Here is a 19,467-nt window from a genome sequence, read left to right on the forward strand (position 1 = left end):
TTGGGCTTATCAGACACAACCTAGAATAGATTTACAAGGAGATCCTGCTGAGTAGCATTGAGAACTTTGTCTAGATACTCATGTTGCAACAGAACAAAGGGTGGGGAAAAAAATGTAATTGTAATGTATACATGTAAGGATAACTTGATCCCCTTGCTGTATAGTGGGAAAATAAAATAAAATATATAAAAAAAAGAAATTCGAACCAGGGCAGTAAAACAATGAACAACAATAAGGGCTATAACTATTGGAGAGGGGGATAAAGTTCGCCATTGTTTTCAGTATGCTTATTCTAGAAAACCTCAGGGAATTAAATGTTTAAAAATTGATCATGTGTAGTAATAGTGCCTAGATAAATATACGATGTACCTTTTTTTCCCAACAGCTAAGAGACAAAATTACAAAAAAAAAAAAAAAAATGCTGCCAATAGCTAACCAAACTTCTCAAAAAACGGAAATCCTAAAAATACTCCTAGCTAAAATCAAACTGTGGGAAAATGGCATTCAGGTCTAGAGACTATTTATTTATTTATTTGTTTATTTATTTATTTATTTATTTATTTATTTTTGCCATTTCTTGGGCTGCTCCTGCGGCATATGAAGGTTCCCAGGCTAGGGGTCTAGTCGGAGCTGTAGCTACCAGCCTACACCAGAGCCACAGTAACGAAGGATCCGAGCCGTGTCTGCAACCTACACCACAGCTCACAGCCACGCCGGATCGTTAACCCACTGAGCAAGGGCAGGGACCGAACCCGCAACCTCATGGTTCCTAGTCGGATTCGTTAACCACTGAGCCACAATGGGAACTCCCTAGAGACTATTTATTTACTGTGCTCCATCTGCAGGCTGTAAATGACCTTTCTATCCTTGGTCTGAGAGTTGATGCTGGAAAGAGATTACCTGAATTCGGGTTCTTGTTCACACAGCCAAAGAATGAATTTCATGAACACACAGGCAGCAAGCAAGTCTTTATTACAGGAAAGCAAATAGCTTCCAGGACATCTGGGATAGGGGAGAAGAGCCCCCGCCCCATTGTCCTATAGGGGGTTTTATCCCTTAAAGTTGGGGGGGTAACAACATGGGGTCCAGAAAGATGAGGTTTTCTCCCATTGGCCTTGCCCAGTTACGTATATCAATCCTTGTCCAATAGGGGTCTTAGGGGTGGAAATGTCTCCTAAGTCTCATGGTTTCTTTGCCCTTCTCTTCCTGTAAACTGAGTCACAGGGGGATAGGGATTAATGTCCATCTGGGCGTAGGTACACTCCCTATAGCAAACAAGGCCTGTGGGGATGTTACTCCCTGGAGCCCTTAAGCCGCAAATGTTAATCAATGGCCATACCAAAGAATGCATCAAAGCCCATGCTCCTGCACTGACTACCTGAGTTCTTATCAGCCTCAGAGCGATGGGCAACTTTCATCTTCCCAAATTCCTCTTCCCCAAGATGATCTGAAGAAAGGGTTCTAGTTGAAGTTTCTGGGGACTGGAAACTTTTGCCAGTTCATATGTCCCTACTCCTCTTAACTGCCATTCTTATTTCTCTCTTGCTACAGTTTGAAGATTTGTGTCCCCCTCAAATTCCCAAATTCGTGTATCGAAATCCTAACCCAAAGTGATGACATTGGGAGATGGCGCCTTTGGGAGGTGGTTAGGTCATGAGGGTGGCAGCCCCCGGAAGGAGATTAGTGCTCATAGAAATCCACAGAGCTTCCCAGCTGCTTCACATGTAAGGATACAATGAGAAGTCCGAGACCCAGAAGAGGGCATTCACTGACCATGCTGGCACCCTCCAAAACTATGAAAAAGAAATAGCTGTTGTTTATAAGCCACCCAGTCTATGGTATTTTTTTTTTTTTTATGGCAGCCTGTAGTGACTGTGACATCTCCTTAGGGATTCTTTTTTTTCTTCCAGCTTCATTGAAACATAATTTTTTTTGTCTTTCTAAGGCCATACCTTATGGAGGTTCCCAGGCTAGGGGTCAAATAGGAGCTGTAGCTGCCAGCCTACAGCACACCCACAGCAGCACGGGATCAGAGCCGCATCTGGGACCTACACCACAGCTCATGGCAACGCTGGATCCTTAACCCACTGAGCAAGGCCAGGGATCGAACCAGCATCCTCATGGTTCCTAGTCGGATTCATTTCCACTGTGCCACAATGGGAACTCCTATTGAAATATAATTGACACACAGTACTGTATAAGTTTTAGGTATATATCATAATGATTTGATTTACATATATCATGAAATGATTGACACAATAAGTTTAGTGAACATCCAGCCTTTCATACATGTACAAAGTTAGAGAAATAGAAACTTTTCCTTGGGATGAGAACCCTTAGGATTTACTCTCTTAACAATTTTCATATACAACATAATAGCAGTGTTAATTTGATTTATCATGTTGTAATTGCATTCCTAGTATTTATCTTACAACTGAAAGTTTGCGCCTTTTGATCGCCTTCATCCAATTCCCCTCCCACAACCCCCTACCTCTAGTAACCACAAATATGATCTCTTTTTCTATGAGTATTTTTGTATAGGTTTTTTGGTGGGTTTTTTGTTTTGTTTTGTTTTGTCTTATTTTGTTTTGTTTGTCTTTTGAGGGCCCCATGCGAGGCATACGAAGGTTCCCAGGTTGGGGGTCCAATAGGAGCCACAGCCACAGCAATGAGGGATCCAAGCTGCACCTGCGACCTACACCACAGCTCACGGCAACGCTGAATCCTTAACCCACTGAACAAGGCCAGGGATCGAACCTGCAACCTCATGGATGCTAGTCAGATTCATTTCCTCTGATCCACCACGGGAATTCCTGTTTGTACGTTTCTGAAGCATAATTGACCTACAACACTCGGTTAGTTCCTGTTGCACAACATAGCAATTTGTTATTTCTACACATTTCAAAATGATGACACAGTAAGTGTAGTTATCCTCTGTCATCTCCAAAGATACTACATAATTATTGACTGTATTCCCCGCACTGAACCTTTCAGAACTGTGACTCATTCACTTGGCAATTGGAGGTTCGTACCTCTTAATCTCCCTCGCCTACTTCTTCTCTTCTCTCACTCCTCCTCTCTGGTAACAACCTGTTTGTTCTCTGTATCTAAGACTCTGTTTCTATTTTGTCATATTTATTTGTTTTGTTTTTTATTTATTGTTTCTGATTCCAAAATATAATATAAATGTACACTAATCAGGAGTTCCCATTGTGGTGCAGTGGTTAACAAATCCGACTAGGAACCATGAGGTTGCGGGTTCGATCTCTGACCTTGCTCATTGGGTTAAGGATCCAGTGTTGCTGTGAGCTGTGGTGTAGGTCACAGATGCGGCTTGGATCCCACGTGGCTGTGGCTCTGGTGTAGGCTGGCAGCTACAGCTCCGATTCAACCCCTAGCCTGGGAACCTCCATATGCCATGGGAAGCGGCCCTAGAAAAGGTAAAAAAAAAAAAAAAGACAAAAAAAAAAAAGCACACTAATCAAACAGTACAGTACTGGCATAAAGTTAGACATGTAAACCTATGGAACAGAATAGAGATTCCCCCTTCAAAATATACACATATGTGATCAACTGATCTTTGTTAAGGGTGTTAAGAATGCACAATGAAGAAGGAATACTCTTTTCAACAAATTTTGTCTGGAAAACTGGTTATTCACTTGCAAAAGAATGAAACTGATCCTTATAATATATCATACAAATATACCCAAAATGGATGAAAAACTTAAAAATAAGACCCCAAACTATAAAAGTCCTAGAAAAATCCTGAAGGCCAAAGCTTCATGATATTAATTTTGAGAATACTTTTTTCTTTTTTTTTTAATTACTCAATGAATTTATCACACTTTTGTTTTTTAGATTCCATATACAAATGAAATGATATAGTATTTGTCTTTGTCTGGCTTATTTCACTTAGCCAGTGTAATAACCTCTAAGTCCATTCATGTTGTGGCATATGGCAAGGTTTTATTCTTTTTTTGAGTAATACAAGTGTGTGTGTGTGTGTGTGTGTGTGTGTGTGTGTGTGTGTGTGTGTGTCTCACATCTTCTTTATCCATCCTCTTTATCAAGGGGCACTGGGTTGCTTCCATATCCTGACTATTGCAAATAATGCAGCAATGAACATAGGAGTGCACATAGCTTTCCTAACTAGTGTTTTCATTTTCTTTGGATAAATGCCTAGGAGTGGAAGGTCTGTATTGTATGGTAGTCTTAATTTCAATTCTTTTGAGAAATCTCCATGCTGTTTTCCACAGTGACTGCACAAAGGTGCATTACCTTCCCTGCACTAGCAACAGTACAGGAGAGTTCCTCCCCACCCCCACCCCATCTTCCTGAATACTTACTTGTTGTCTTTTTGATAATAGCTATTCTGACGGGTGTTAGGGGATATCTCATTGTAGTTTTGATTTGCATTTCCCTGATGATTAGTGATGTTGAACATCTTTTCATGTGTCCACTGGCCATCTGTATTATCTTCTTTGGAAAAATGTCTATCCAAATTATCTGCCGGTTTTCCATCTTTTTTATGTTGAGTTATATAAATTCTTGTATATTTTGGATATTAACCCCTTATTAGGTATATCATTTGCAAATATCTTCTCCTATTCAGTAGGCAGCCTTTTCATTTTGTTAATAGTTTCCTTCATGGTGCTAAAGCGCTTTAGTTTTTTATAGTTCCATTTGTTTATTTTTGCTTTTGTTTCCCTTGCCTGAGGTAATATATCAAAAAAAAAAAAATTGCTAAGACCAATGTCAAAAAGTGTAATGCCTCTGTTTTCTTCTAGACAATTTAATTTTACATTTAAGTCTTTAATCTATTTTGAATTTATTTTTATGCATGGTATGTGAGAGAGTAGTCCAGTGTGATTCTTTTGTGTGTAGCTGTCCAGTTTTCCAACTCTTTTTATTGAAAAGACTGTCATCTCATTGTATATTCTTGCCTCCTTTGTCATAGGTTAATTGTCTATGTAAGTGCGGATTTATTTCTAGGCTCTCTATTCTGTTCCATTGATTTCTGTGTCTGTTTTTGTGCCAGTACCATACTGTTTGGTAGTGTAGTTTTGTGATATAGTTTGAAATCAGAAAGTTTGTTTCCTGTAGCTTTGTTTTTCTTTCTAAAGACTGTTTTGGCTATCCAGGGTCTTTTGTGTTTCCACACAACTTTTAGAATTATTTGTTCTAGTTCTGTGAAAAATATCATTGGTATTTTGATAGAGATGGCATTGAATCTCTAGATTGCCTTGGGTAGTATGGTAATTTTAACAATATTAATTCTTCCAATCCATGAGCACAGTATATATTTCTATCTGTCTCATCTGCAATTTCTTTTATTAGCGTTTCATAGATTTCCAAGTATAGATCTTTTACCTCCTTAGATTTGTGGATATCAAACCATTCTTATATCTCTGAAATAAATTCCACTTGATCATGACATATGATAATTTTAATATTGTTGATTTGGTTCACTATGATTTTGTTGAGGATTTTTGCATCTATGTTCACCAATAATACTGACCTATGATTTTCTTCTCTGTGATATCTTTGTCTGACTTTGGTATCAGGGAACTATTGCCCTCATAGAATGAATTTGGAAGCATTCCTTTCTCTGCAATTTTTGGGAATAATTTGATAAGATAGGCATTAACTCTTTACTAAATGTTTGGTGGAATTCACCTGTAGAACTGTCTTCTCATAGACTTTTATTTGCTGGGAGTTTTTTGAATTACAGATTCAATTTCATTACTGGTAATTGATCAGCTCATATTTTTTATTTCTTCCTAATTCAGTCTCAGGAGATTATATGTTTCTAGGAATTTGTCCATTTCTCCTAGGTTGTCCATTTTATTGGCATATCATTTTTCATAGTAATCTCTTATGATCCTTTATATGTATGTGATGCTGATTGTAACTTCTTGTTCATTTCCGATTTTATTTATTTGGTCTTCTCTCTTTTTTCCTGGTAAGTCTGCCTTAGGGGTTATCAATTTTGTTTAAGATTTTCTTAATGGGGAAGAAGAGATTCTACTGATTAGAGAGGCAGAATAAAGACTAAACACCACCAAAGCCACCAACAATAACAGTATCTTTGCATCCAGAAATGGAGATCTCTTTTAAAAAGGAAAAAACAATTCAAGAGTATGCTGAAGATATTCAGATAGGTTATAGCACACGCAAGAGAGACAGAGATACTGCAGAGACAGTTCCAACACCAGGAGAGGAGAAAATTGCAGTAGTATGGACAGAATGCCTGCTTTATGCATAATTCTGGATAGGCCCTGGGAATTGGGAAGATCATACACAAAAAGAGGACTTGGACATGTGGATGGGGTCAAGGCATGTATGACCTAGTTGTGAGCACAGGCAAGAACATGTACAAAACAACATGTGACAAAGAAGAACTAATATCGAGCAATGAAACCAGAGCTGGTCAATGTTTAGGCAGAATACGAATAAGACTGGTAGGTATAAGAAAGGTGGGCCTTATCAAAAACCATCTCAGAGAGAGGTAGTTTTTGGCCTCAGTTGAGAAAAAAGGGTGGAAAACTGATGGATGGGAGAAGAGACAGAAGGAAAGGGGGCAGACCTGACCCAATGCAGGCACTTAATAAATTCTCCAGGGACTAACCTGAACTGAACTGCAGGAGAAATATCTGAGCCTGGGCTCAGAAGCAGTGGTGATATCTGGGAGCAGGTTTAGTTGGGGTCAGAGAAAGCAGAGATGGCCATGGCACCAGCAAGCTGATCAAGGTCTGTCATAAACGCTGCTATGCCTGGCTTCACAAGTATGACTTTCACGGCAAATAAACATATCATAGAGTTGCTTATAAGGAAAGGCATACTTGGAGAGTGCTGTTTAGGAATAGAGTTGAAAGAGTGGCTCCAAGTGACTCACAGATGTTTGATTGACCATCAGTGATGCTGATGACCTCACAGTGCCCTGATAAGCTAAATAAAGAGGAGGGCTGATCTGACATACTAAGGAGCTTGAGCCAATAAGCTGACAATGATTGGGGCCAGCTAACAATCTGAACTGACCCACATTGCTAGCCATGTTGCTAGAAATAACATGGCCTTTTGTTTGTGATACCTCCATGAGCTTAAAAGGGTAGCTGTATAAATCTGTAGGAATGGCTGCCTGTACAAGGCACAGTTCAAACAGGACAAACTGAGGAGCATGGTTTCTAGTACAATGAAGTGGCTTTCTCCCAGGTTATTTGTCATCAGAACCTCCAGGGGAGTATCAGGCTGGCCTACTCTGGGTTCCTCCATGGATAAGGACTGGATAAAAACCTCTCCAAAACTATCTTATAACATGCTACAGACAAACTGATTTGGTACTGGCAACCAGATGAAGGTTGATTACATGCCAGTGATGACCTGGGAATATGGAGTAGACCAGAAAAAAAATGTGACCTGTCTTCAATGAATATTTATTCTAAAGGAGCAAGCACCCAGTGCCCACAATAGAGATGCAGCAGAATTCTATGATTCCATGAGGGACACTAGACTTACTAGCCAGCAAGACCCACAGCATGAGGAAGGTATTTTATGTCCAACATCAGTGAGATATTTGCTCCGGGATCAGGAGGCCTTCTAACCCAAGCCCCTGGCCTCTAAACCAAATACATTATAATGGCTTCACCTTAGTGGTTTTCTCTCTCTCTCTCTTTTTTTTTTTTGTCTTTTTGCTATTTCTTTGGGCCGCTCCCACGGCATATGGAGGTTCCCAGGCTAGGGGTCGAGTTGGAGCTGTAGCCACTGGCCTACGCCAGAGCCACAGCAACGCAGGATCTGAGCTGCGTCTGCAACCCACACCACAGCCCTCGGCAACGCCGGATCGTCAACCCACTGAGCAAGGGCAGGGACCGAACCCACAACCTCATGGTTCCTAGTCGGATTCATTAACCACTGCGCCACGACGGAAACTCCTCTCTTCTTTTCTTTTTTTTTTTCTCTTTCTTCCTTCCTTTCTCCCTTCCTTCCTTCCTCTCTCTTTCCTTCCCTCTTTCTCTCTTTTTTTCTTTCTTTCTCTTTCTTTCTATGAGCTCCCTCATACACCTAGCCTTTCAGGCAGGAATTTCTATATTCAGGTCCTCACCTTGCAGAAGAAACCTCTTGTTCTTTGCCCCTTCTTGCTAAATACATCCTCCATGAACTTAGGGAAAAAGACGTGCACATCCAAGAATCTCAGGAGCACTGGGTCAAATGAAAGGCCAAGGCGCTAGAACTTTAGGGAAAGGTAGTATGGCCTTAGAGCTGAGAGACTGTGTAACTTTCCAGTAGGGGCCTGTGGGTCATTTATTGCTTCAGGCCCACTTTCAGCTCCACACTGCCACCGTGTGGTCTCAGGGCAAATCCCAGGTCACGCTTGTCTCCTTTTCCCTCTTAAGTAGATGCTGAGGCTCCAGGAAAGTGGCTCTCTGCCCCTCAGCCTTTCCCCTGCCTCTGCCCTGCTCAAAGAGATCAAAACTTTATTTTAGCTTGCATATCCCATTGTCATTGCCCATAGGAAGCAAAGATGCCCAGAAATTTCCCGGTCATTAAGGAGTTTTATTGGTCAATTTCAACCACATCTATGGGTGCTGGACCCAGGAGTGAGCTGCTGTGCCCTCGGCTGAGGCTATAGCCCCTCAATAGATAAAACACCTATTTACATGCATAACACAGACAGAGTCATCTGGAAAATTACTGGCCTATACCAAACAACATAAAAAGTCATTCTGAGAAATGTCCACGGTCAAGCAATTAACCTTCTCCTGCCAGCCTCTGCCTGGCGCATCCTTGACCCCCTGCTCCCATATGGGTCCCAAGGGACTGAAGTGCTATATTTCTGAGTCCACAGGATGACATAAACATTTTACAAATGTGCTCAGCCCAGGGATAGTATCTTTCTGTTTTTCCTGGGGCAAACTCAGAAATGAGATTGAATGTGTATTTGTTTGTGTGTGTGTGTATGTGTGAGAGAGAGAGAGAGAGACTGGTCACTTTGCTGTACAGCAGAAACTGCCACAACATTGTAAATCAACTATACTTTAATATTTTTAATGCATTAAAAAAAAAAAAAGAAACGAGTTTGACCCAGAGAACACAGAAGTTCCTTCTTGTTTCCAGCAAGTGCCCACCTCCCCGAACCTTATCCAAGGCCCTTGTGTTGTCTCAGAGTGTCTGTGAGAGCTTCCTACAGGGACTGCAAAAGCCATCATTTGTAGATCCAGACACCCTCATGCCATTTCTTCCAGGAGCCTCCCCCTATCCCAGTATCCAGCTGTTCCCCACTGGCCTCATCATAGGACAGCACCAGCTTTCTGGAAAAGAACAAGAGCAGCCTCTCCATGGGAGGAACAGTGAGGGCCCCAAAGCCACCAACCATAAGTAAATCCCCCTTGTGCGATGCAAAGTTGGAAATATAATAGGGGGATTACCTGCTACTCTTTGCTATAGAAGGCCTGGAACGGGCATGGCAGGGGCTCTGGTCAACCTCAATTCCAGGCCTCCTCTCTTCTCTCCTTTCTACTATGGAGTCTCCTGGGCCCAGGGCCCTGGAGGTACCCACTGGATGCAATCCTGAGCCAGGCCATTATCTTCTCCAACATCAGTAGGATGTTCCAAAGTCAGTCCACAGCCTCACAAATCCTTCCCAGCAAGGCGAGCACTGTTACTGCCATTCCACAAATGGGGCACCTGTTGCTCAGAGAGATTGGATAACTTGCCCAAGTTCATACAGGCAAACTTGCTAAGTTTCATACAGGTGGAAAGAGGTGAGGCAGGACTCAAATCCAGGTTTAGGGGTACAAGGCCAGTATCCCTTCTACCTCTCAGTCATCATGATGAGCAAAGTTTGCTCAGTACCTACTATGGGCATTAGGGTTGGAAATTGCGGTCTTGAAAGGAGGGTGGCTTATGCAAGCAGAGGAAGGAGCAACTTCAACAGCCCAAGCTGGCATAGGAAGCTCCTGAGCCCAGCTCCAGTGGGACAGATGGACAGGGAAGAAGTAGTTGGATGTCAGGGGCTTAACTGAGCAATGGGGTGTTGTGAAGAGAGATGGGGTGGGGGTGCCCATCCGCCTTGGGCCTTGGTCCCATATGCATCCTGTTTGCCAGTTCTCTCGTATCAAAGGGTTGGGATGCTTTGCTCACTCGCAACACTCGGCTTAGGTTCTTTTCTTTTAAGGAAGCATAAGAAAACTTAGAGCTAAGTAGCCTCATACGTAAGTATATGCCCAAAGGCACAGCCACTCCTCGAAGCTTCCCTAGGAGTGGAGGGCAGAGAGCGAATCTGTTCCCTAGAGCTGCTCTCAGGAGCTCCTAATTAGCTTAGTCATCCCTAATGAGTATGGGTTCGTGGGCTGACAAACCACCATCCACAGTCCTATTTGACACTCATAATGAAGAGAGCCAGGATCAGCCAGCATCTTCACGGTCTTGGTCATGGGTGATGGCGTGAACCAGGCAGAGCCAGGAGCCAGTTCTCCTGACTTCAGCTGGTGCTCTTTTCACCATCAAGTCCATCACTTAGAGTAGAACCAGAGTCAGGGTGGGAGGTTGTTCCATGGTATAAACCCCACTGGAGGTGATGAGAAGCAGGAGAAAGCCCCAGATTCTACCTGCTAGGCTGTCTCTCCCGGTGTCAGCATCACAGAATTGAGGGCAAAAGTTCCGGCCACAGCAGGACCCGTAGTCACCCGAATTGAGTCAAAGGGCATAAATGTCATTGTCGTGAAAATTGAACAATTCTTCCAGCCTTGGCATTTCCGTCATGGTTCAGCGGTTAACGAACCTTATTAGCATCCATGAGGACCTGGGTTTGATCCCTGGCCTCACTCAATGGGTTAAGGATCCAGCATTGCTGCAGTGTAGGCTGCAGAAGAGGCACAGATCCCACATTGCTGTGGCTGTGGCTTAGGCCAGCGGCTACAGCTCTGATTCGACCCCTAGCCTGGGAACCTCCATATGCTGCGGGTGTGGCCCTAAAAAGACCAAAAAAAAAAAAAAAAAAAAAAATCTTCCAGTCTTTTGGTTAGAATGTCCTTAAGACACCGTTTCTCCAGTCTTGCAGAGTCATGAAAGGTTAGAGCTGGGAAAATCCTCCGAGATCATTTCTGTTCTCCAGGCCAGGAGCTGAGGCCCAGAGAGGGAGGTGACTTGCCCAGGGCCATTACAGATCCCCAAAGGTAGAGCCAAGTCTCAAATCCTATGCTCCTGATTTGATCACAGCAAGCTTGTGATTCATGTGGAAGCTCTGAAGAGCCTCAAACAAATTCACAGCCATGACCAAGTCACACTTTCCAAAGGATGCCTCCTCCATGCAGCCCCAGGGGCAGGAGCAGCATGGATCCTTTGGAGGGGGGGGGGGGAGGAGAGCAACCCCTCCTTGCAGCTTCTGAAGCTTCCTCCGTTTGTCATTTTATTATGACCATTTTCATCTCCTCCTTTCCTCACTCCTTCTTCTCACACTCGCTCCCAGCAGGTCGTTCCACTGAGAATGTGCAACACTTTGCCCCTGTCGCCCCCTAAGGGAGAGAAGAGAAGTAGCATTTGCAGAGTTTTTACTAGTTACCAGGTGCTGTGTTCACCCTGCATCTCCCTTCCCGTAGACAGGTGGGCGTAGCAGGCGAAGCCCCGCCTACTTTTGCTTTTCTTCATTAACAATCCTCTCGCTACCAAAACAAACAAAGAAAACCATCCAGGATACAAATAGCATCCTCCTTACAGTTTTTCACTCCTTCCCGCTCAGGGTTGAGCTGGGATCGCTAGTCAGGTTAGGATGGGGATAAACAAGATAAGAGACCAGCCTCTGAGTTCCTGCTGCTTGTGGACCTCCAGACAGGACAGTCCTAGGCCTGTCTCCGATCTGATGCACCACATCTACCACATGCATGGTCCCCAGACACCCTGTGAATATGGCAGGATCAAGGAAACAGACATTGAATCTCCTTAACTCCCAGCATGTGAGACTGGGAATCAACGAGGACAGCGACCACAGCGAGGGTCGGAGCAGCCATGCTGGCCTCCTCACCCTGCCTCAACCTGGGCTCCCCTGACTCCAGCCCTGATGCTCCCAGGGTTCACATCTGAGATGAGCAGAGACCCTCCGCCGGCCCCGGGGGCAGCGCCAGACTCAGGGGTGTGTTACCTAAAAGATGCCGGTCTCGGTGGTGCCATCCCTGTCCACCGGCTCCGAGTCCTTCAGTGAGTCTTGGGGCTCCAGCCTCCCGCTGAGTCTGGGGCTGAGGCTGGGGTTGGGGGCGCCGCTGGAGCGGGTCAGCAGGGTGGTGCGGCGGCTGGACAGGCTGCTGCTGGAGAGTTGCCTGCGCACACTGGGCCCGGGGCCTCGGCAGCAGACAGGATGGCGCAGGGGGCGTGGCCACAGGTGGCTGTTGAAGCCCAGGTAGATCCAGGGGTTGCAGCAGCTGCTGAGGTTGCCCAAAAGCATGGAGATGGTGAAAGCCACATTCGTTGAATCTGCCCAGAGAGAAGCACAAGAATTACAGAGCTCGACGGGACAGAGACAATGTCAGGTCCTTAACCTGCTGAGCCACAATGGGAACTCCAGGGAAGCACATTTTCCGACACTTAGTTCCTGTACTCTTTGCTCAGAGAGGCCCTTGGTAAGTCACTTTACACATAGTACTGAGGCACAGGTTCATGTTGGTGGTGAAAGCAGGAAGCCTGCACTGGCTGAGCAGCAGGATCTACCTCTTCTCAGAGGTTCCTTGATAAAGGGGCAAATGGCCATCTTACCCCTGGTGCCAGCTGAACTGTGACTGGGAATCTGGCTGTGCCATGGATAAAGCTTGGCCCATAAAGACCTTGATTAGATTCCCGGCTCCATCTCTGACCAGCAGGGACACTTTGGACCAGTTATTTCACCTCCTTGAGTCTCAGGTTACTCAGATGGAAAGGAGAAAGGGCCACCCCTAAGCAGCACAGGGCCTGGATGTGCTTGGTGCTAGGAAGCCCTCCTTCCTTCTCTTCTGGGCTTGACTAGAGCAGGGAGATCTCTACAGCTCTTAAGATTACTATGCTCATTGCTTAAAGGGTAATTTATAAATAGCCCCTTGGGAGTTCCCGTCGTGGCTCAGTGGTTAAAGAATCTGACTAGGAACCATGAGGTTGCGGGTTCGATCCCTGGCCTCGCTCAGTGGGTTAAGGATCTGGTGTTGCCTTGAGCTGGGATGTAGGTCGCAGACATGGCTCAGATCTGGCATTGCTGTGGCTGTGGTGTAGGCTGGAAGCTGTAGCTCCGATTTGACCCCTAGCCTGGGAACCTCCACATGCCACAGGAGCGGCCCTAGAAAAGGCAAAAGGACAATAAATAAATAAATAGCCCCTTGTCCAGACTGATGTCCAAAAGGTGGTTAACAAGAGGTACGGTGGGATGGTCAGCATCACACTCCTCTTGCTAAATTGTGTTAATGTCACTAACAGCCTTTCCCTTACTTCATCTCTCCAGAAAAGGCAAAGCATTTGGCTGGAGTGTGGCCTGGGATGAGCCAAATGAGATCAGAAACAAAAGCACAGGCAAAGAGGACCACTCCCTAAGATCTAGTAGGAAGGGGTAGCCTGGGTCTACTGGCCAGTGAACCCTCCAGAAGCTTTCAGAGGAGCCTGTGCACAGGGCCTCCCTGGGCAATTACGTGTTGCACCTGTTATACATCCCCAGCTTTGCATAAGAGATGCTGCACTGCAGAGCACCCCGTCACCCTGTTTTGAGGACACCCAGGCCACTTACTTGTCCTCACTCTTCTTAGGGGAACCAGAACAGATGTCTGGTTTGTTTGTTTGTTTGTTTGTTGTTTTTTGTTTGTTTGTTTTGTCTTTTTGCCTTTTCTGGGGCCACTCCTATGGCATATGGAGGTTTCCAAGCTAGGGGTCGAATCGGAGCTGTAGCTGTCGGCCTACGCCACAGCCACAACAACGCCAGATCCGAGCCATGTCTGTGACCTACGCCACAGCTCACGGCAACGCCAGATCCTTAACCCACTGAGTGAGGCCAGGGATCAAACCTGCAACCTCATGGTTCCTAGTTGGATTTGTTAACCACTGAGCCACGATGGGAACTCCGGGAATAGATGCCTTTGAATACCACTCTCCAACATTTTTGCTGCCCACCCCCAGCACCTACCTTTCTGAGAACACGCTCACCCCCAAATGGCCTGGCGGTCTGGAGGTATCTAAAACTTAGGAGGCTGTGATCGACCTCACTCCAAAAAAGTCACCAAAACATGGCCTCCCACGTGCCACCCGGGACCCAGTCCACCTGGAGGGCTCCATTTTGTTTTTCACGTAGGAGGAAGGCTCCTCTCCTCATCCCTTTCAGAGCCAGGATTATTGAAGGGGGGCACAGAGTTGAGGAAAAAGTCAAGGAACAGCAAGCCTGGGTTCTATTCTTCACTTTGCTCCTTCCTAGCTGTGTGGCCTTGGGCAAGTCACGTTTCCTCTCTGGGCCTCTGCTTTCTCATCAGGGTTGAATTGAAATTTCGGGGTTTCAGGCTAGTTAACTGGAAGGGCTGTTGAGAAGGAGTTCAAAGTCATGTTCAGGTGCAGGGGGGCAAGAGTGATGAGAGCTACAGTTCGTGGGCCACACATGGACATCCTGGACTGAATCATGTGAAAATCCCTTTCAAACATCAAGCAAACTGCCAGTTGCTTGATCAAATCTACTAATGGTCATATTTCCTTAGGGTCATATAGCATCTTTAAATGATTCAATTAGCTACCAACATTTTTAAACATGGAAATTCCCATGACAAACTTCACATGGCATCGGCTGCCTGGCTGGGAGTTGCAGCTGAGCCCTTTCACGTGGGACAAGCACCATCTCTCTGAATTGTTTTCACTCATTTGTGGCCTGTCTAGCCCTGGGAGTCACTGTAACCCTGTCCTCATATTCTCATTCTCCTTTCTCTGCATTTTTCCTCCTCATTCCCCCCTCCCCCCACCCCTGCCACCAGACAACACACTTGCCTTCGTCAGGGGCATTCTCATCCCATACAGACCACATCTGGACACTGAAGAAAGGTGCCCAGCAGGCGATGTAGGCCAGCACAATGACAAAGGTCATCTTCACAGTTCGGATCTTGGCCCGTGAGATGGTACTGATGCTGCTGACCCGGGAGGGCAGCCCCCGCATGGCGGCAGCCTGGGCCAAAGGTAAGGGTTCGTTCCAAGTCCTCCGACCCCCTCCTTCCACCTTCCAGGCCTGAGTCTTGACTTTTAGGTTCTTGCAGATTTCGTGGCAGATGAGGCTGTAGCAGGCCGTGAGCGTGGCCACAGGCAGGATGAAGATGGCCAGGGTGGTCCAGGTGATGTAGGCCCGTGGCCCCCAAGGGAAGCGGAAGTCTGCCCAGCAGTCCAGCACGCCGGAGCCCTGGATCACCTCTCGCAAAGAAAAAATGAAGACTTGAGGGAGGCTGAGGAGGGCGGCCAGCAGCCAGGGAGCTGCGATGAGTGGGTAGGTGGACCGGTTGGGCTGCTGGAGGCTGCGCAGAGGGTGACAAACGGCCAGGTAGCGGTCCAGTGTCATGGCCAGCAGCATGTAAGTGGAGGCGAACATGCTGAGCACCTGTAGGTACTTAACGGCCCGGCAGAGAGGGTCAGGGCCCTGGAAGCGGTAGGTGATGTCCCACAGCAGCTGGGGCAGCACCTGGAAGAGCGCCACGCCCAGGTCCGTCAGGGCCAGGTGCAGCACAAACAGGTGCATGCGGGAGCGCTTGCGGCCTGGCTGTCCCAAGGTCAGCAGCACAGTCAGGTTGCCCCCTGTCGCCAGCACCAGGACAGTGGCCAACACTCCAATCTCCACCTTGGCCAGTTCCTCATCCCGGCCCAGCCAGGGTGTGGTGGCATTGGGGACAGAGAGAGTGCCTCCAGGGGTGGGGTTGGCCAACCAAGGAGGTCCCGAATCCATGGCGGAAGTCTTCGGGGAGGGACAGGGACGAGGAGAGGGATGGATGGAGAGTTGGGTGCAAGTGGAGAGGGTCAAGGAGTGAGATGGAGGGGGGAGGGGAAGATTTAAGATGGAAGAAAGGAGGAGGGTGAGGATGCCAGGGAGAAGGGCTGAAATTGGGTGAAAATAGTTAAGAGGACAGGGATAGAGAGGATGAGGGAGAAAGAGATAAGGACGGACCTATAAGGCGCCGATCCTAGAGAGGGGAGGGGGAAACCGGCAGCGAAGGGACGGAGGAGTCAGGGAGGCAAGGTGTCAGGAAGGAAAGAATGGATGAGGCTGTGCAAGGTGAGGCTTCTGAAAAGGAAAGAAGGCTGGGGGAGCTGGCACCACTCCTGAATCCACCCTGAGTTCACTTTCTCCAAACTTTTCTGGAAGTGGAAAGCAGATGTCTCTAAGCCTGCTTGGAGGCGCGGTCAGAGCCGTCCGTCAGCGTCACCCGTCCACCCGCGGAGCGGGAAGCCCCAGTGTGGCGGTCCCAGCCTGGCCCGCGCACCCTGGCGGGCGGGAGGCGACAAGCGGCAGCGACAGAGCATCGGCTCAGCCTGAGCAGGTTTTATGGGCTCACAGCCGGAGCGCTCCGGCCCCTCCGCACGCCGGTTGGCTCCTGCAGAGGAGGGCGGAGTGACACAGGCACCCAGCCGGCGGCGGGGGGACGGAGAGGCTGGCTGGAGGGGGTAGAGGGGAGTGTCCGGGGAGAGTCGGGGAGGAGGAACAGAGGGTGGACCAGGCACAGGCAGGGAGAGAAGGTGGATCAGGGACAGAGAGGGTGGGAAGGGGACCGCACAAGTCAGCGCTCACCTGCCAGAGGGACCCATGGATCCGCAAACAGGCAGGTAACCTCATCTTGGCTCGCGCTTGGAACCATCGGACTGTCTCCCAAGACAGATGCATACCCAGGGAATGGGGGGTGGCCACTCACCATGTGGGGACCCTAAGGCTAGCAGCGCTGTTGGGTTCCTTGTTAGCCCAGCAAGGGTCCAAGAACGGCAGGTGTGGCCAGGTGGGCGAGGCAAGGCCCCAGAAGGCGCTCTTAGCCCTTGGGAGCGACCTTGACGACTCCTTCCGAGGAAACAGGTGGAGGTCTTAAAGGATAGCGGGCGGGGAAGCAGGACATGTGCGAAGAGGGGGCAATAGTGGTGACAGGAAGGCAGGGGTGGGAGGAGTTAGACCTGGAGTTCTGCAGTTCAGGATAGGTTAACCCGTGGACTCCAGAGTCCTTCTCAAGCAGCATCATAAAGGCAGTAAACCACCCTATGAGAGGAACCGTGGAGGCCCATGGACGTTACATGACTTGCTCTGGAAGATCACAGAACTAGTAAGCAGTAGAGGCAGGACTAGACCCAGGGCATATGCTTTTCCAAGAGCGGCCTTATCCAGTGTGTGAGAGGCGCTGGCGCAGAGGGTCCAAAGAAAAATAAACCACCAGGGCCCAGAGGAAGCTTATGGTTCAGTGGAGAATGTAGTGTGTGGTCCTGGTTGTGGAACTCACTTTATTTTTAGTACATATAGCAGGTGGGTTATTGGGACTCCCTAGAGCGTATTAGAAGTTCCTTAGGTGTGACAACAGCACGTTTACACCCTCAGAAAGGGCAGGGTTCATCATTGTACCAGAGGTCCTCTTGTCCTGACTTTTAATCAAACCAGATCCCCCTTTAAAGTGCCACCCCCCATCCAGTTAACATCACTTTTTTTTTTTTTTTTGTCTTTTCCAGGGCTGCACTTGCAGCATATGGAGGTTCCCAGGCTAGGGGCCTAATCAGAGCTGTTGCTGCTGGCCAATGCCAGAGCCATTCAATGCCAGATCTGAGCCGTGTCTGCCACCTACACCATAGCTCACGGCAACACCGGATCCTTAACCCACTGAGCAGGGCCAGGGATCGAACCTGAAAACTCATGGTTCCTAGTCAGATTCATTAACCACTGAGCCACGAAGGGAACTCCACATCACTTTTTTTTTTTATATGGTCTTTTTAGGGCCACACCCACAGCATATGGAAGTTCCCAGGCTAGGGGTCAAATCAGAGCTGTAGCCACAGGCCTATGCCACAGCCACAGCAACACCAGATCTGAGCCATGTCTTCAACCTACACCACAGCTCAAGGCAACACATCCTTTAACCCACTCAGTGAGGCCAGGGATGGAACCTGTGTCCTCAAGGATACTGGTCCAGTTGGTTACCTCTGAGCCCTGATGGGAACTCCTAACAGCACTTCTTGAAGAGCCTCCATCCTAAACAGCCACCATGCTCTCATGCATCTCATGCATCTCCACTCCATCCCACTGCCACCGTGCTTGCACCGTTTCTCACCTGACATACTGTAGCAGCCTCCGTTTGTGCTCTGCAGCCAAAGCCCCAACTTTTCAAGGATTTTGCTCTTTAAATTTTAAGTCTCTCTACCGGATCATTTTAGGCAGGCAAACAAACTCTAGGGTCTGTGCGTTAAGAAATTATATATGTATATATAATATATATATTATAAATATATATATAAACTCACCTCAGCTATTACAGCAAGACTCAAAAGGGCTGTCTGTGCATATCTCCCTCTTCCTGCTCCCAGTTATTCACCCACCTCCAGCTATTACAGCAAGACTCAAAAGGGCTGTCTGTGCATATCTCCCTCTTCCTGCTCCCAGTTATTCACTTTTTGATGTATTCACTTAAAATTATACACATTTAAATATATTGTTTTACCATGAAGTATTATATTTATGGTAGATCCACTCCACTTTTTAATTTTTAAAATATACTTATTTTTACATGTGCATAGTATAAAGAGTCAGATGATTTTATAGTGGAGTTCGTATAAAAGTAATCGTACTCCAATATTACCCCTATTTTTTCAACTCCCTAAAGGTAAAAATCTTCTTCCAAACAAAAAAAAATTTTTTTTGATTAAAGGAAAATTTAATCATATACAAAAGTACAAAGAATAGTATAGGAAAACCCCATATTTTCATCCCCTGGTTTTAGCAATTATCAATAGATAGCCAATCTTTTTTTTTTTTTTTTTTTTCTTTTTAAGGCCACTCCAGTGGCATATGGAGGTTCCCAGTCTAGGGGTTGAGTTGGAGCTCAGCGGCCGGCCTACACCACAGCCACAGCAATGCCAGATCTGAGCCACGACTGTGACCCACACTGCAGCTCACAGCAACACCGCCACTCCTTAATCCACTGAGAAAGGCCAGAGATCGAACCCGCAACCTCATGGTTCCTAGTTGGATTCCTTTACAGTGAGCCACGACGGGAACTCCTAGATAGCCAGTCTTGTTTTATCTACTTCGTCGTTCACTTGCCCTCTACCCCAAAACTATTTTGATGCAAATGTCAGACATAATACCATTTCATCACTAAATACATCAGATATATTTTCAAAAAAATGAGGCTCTTAAATATAGCTATAATATAATCCCCCAAACTATTAGTAATTCACTAACAGCATCAAATATTCAGTCAGCTTTCACAATTCCTTGATTATCTAATAAAAATGTTTTATTGTCTTAAAAATGTTTAA

The 19,467-nt window shown here is 46.6% G+C and overlaps 1 protein-coding gene across 1 annotated transcript; it reads right to left on the minus strand.

Moving 5' to 3' along the window:
• Positions 1-8,220: 8,220 nt before the first annotated feature.
• Positions 8,221-16,464, minus strand: AVPR1B (vasopressin receptor 1B). Its single transcript, XM_003130445.4, has 3 exons — positions 14,971-16,464; positions 12,137-12,465; positions 8,221-11,513 (listed from the first exon to the last, which is right to left on the minus strand). The coding sequence occupies exons 1-2, from the start codon at positions 15,908-15,910 to the stop codon at positions 12,137-12,139; spliced, it is 1,269 nt and encodes a 422-aa protein (XP_003130493.1). The 5' UTR covers positions 15,911-16,464; the 3' UTR covers positions 8,221-11,513.
• Between the last annotated feature and the right edge of the window lie 3,003 nt (positions 16,465-19,467).

Source organism: Sus scrofa, chromosome 9, assembly GCF_054392235.1.
Source record: "Sus scrofa isolate SSC_HxYL_T2T_F1_AM1 chromosome 9, Sscrofa_HxYL_maternal_Yorkshire_Landrace_v2.0, whole genome shotgun sequence".
Taxonomy (NCBI): Eukaryota; Metazoa; Chordata; class Mammalia; order Artiodactyla; family Suidae; genus Sus; species Sus scrofa.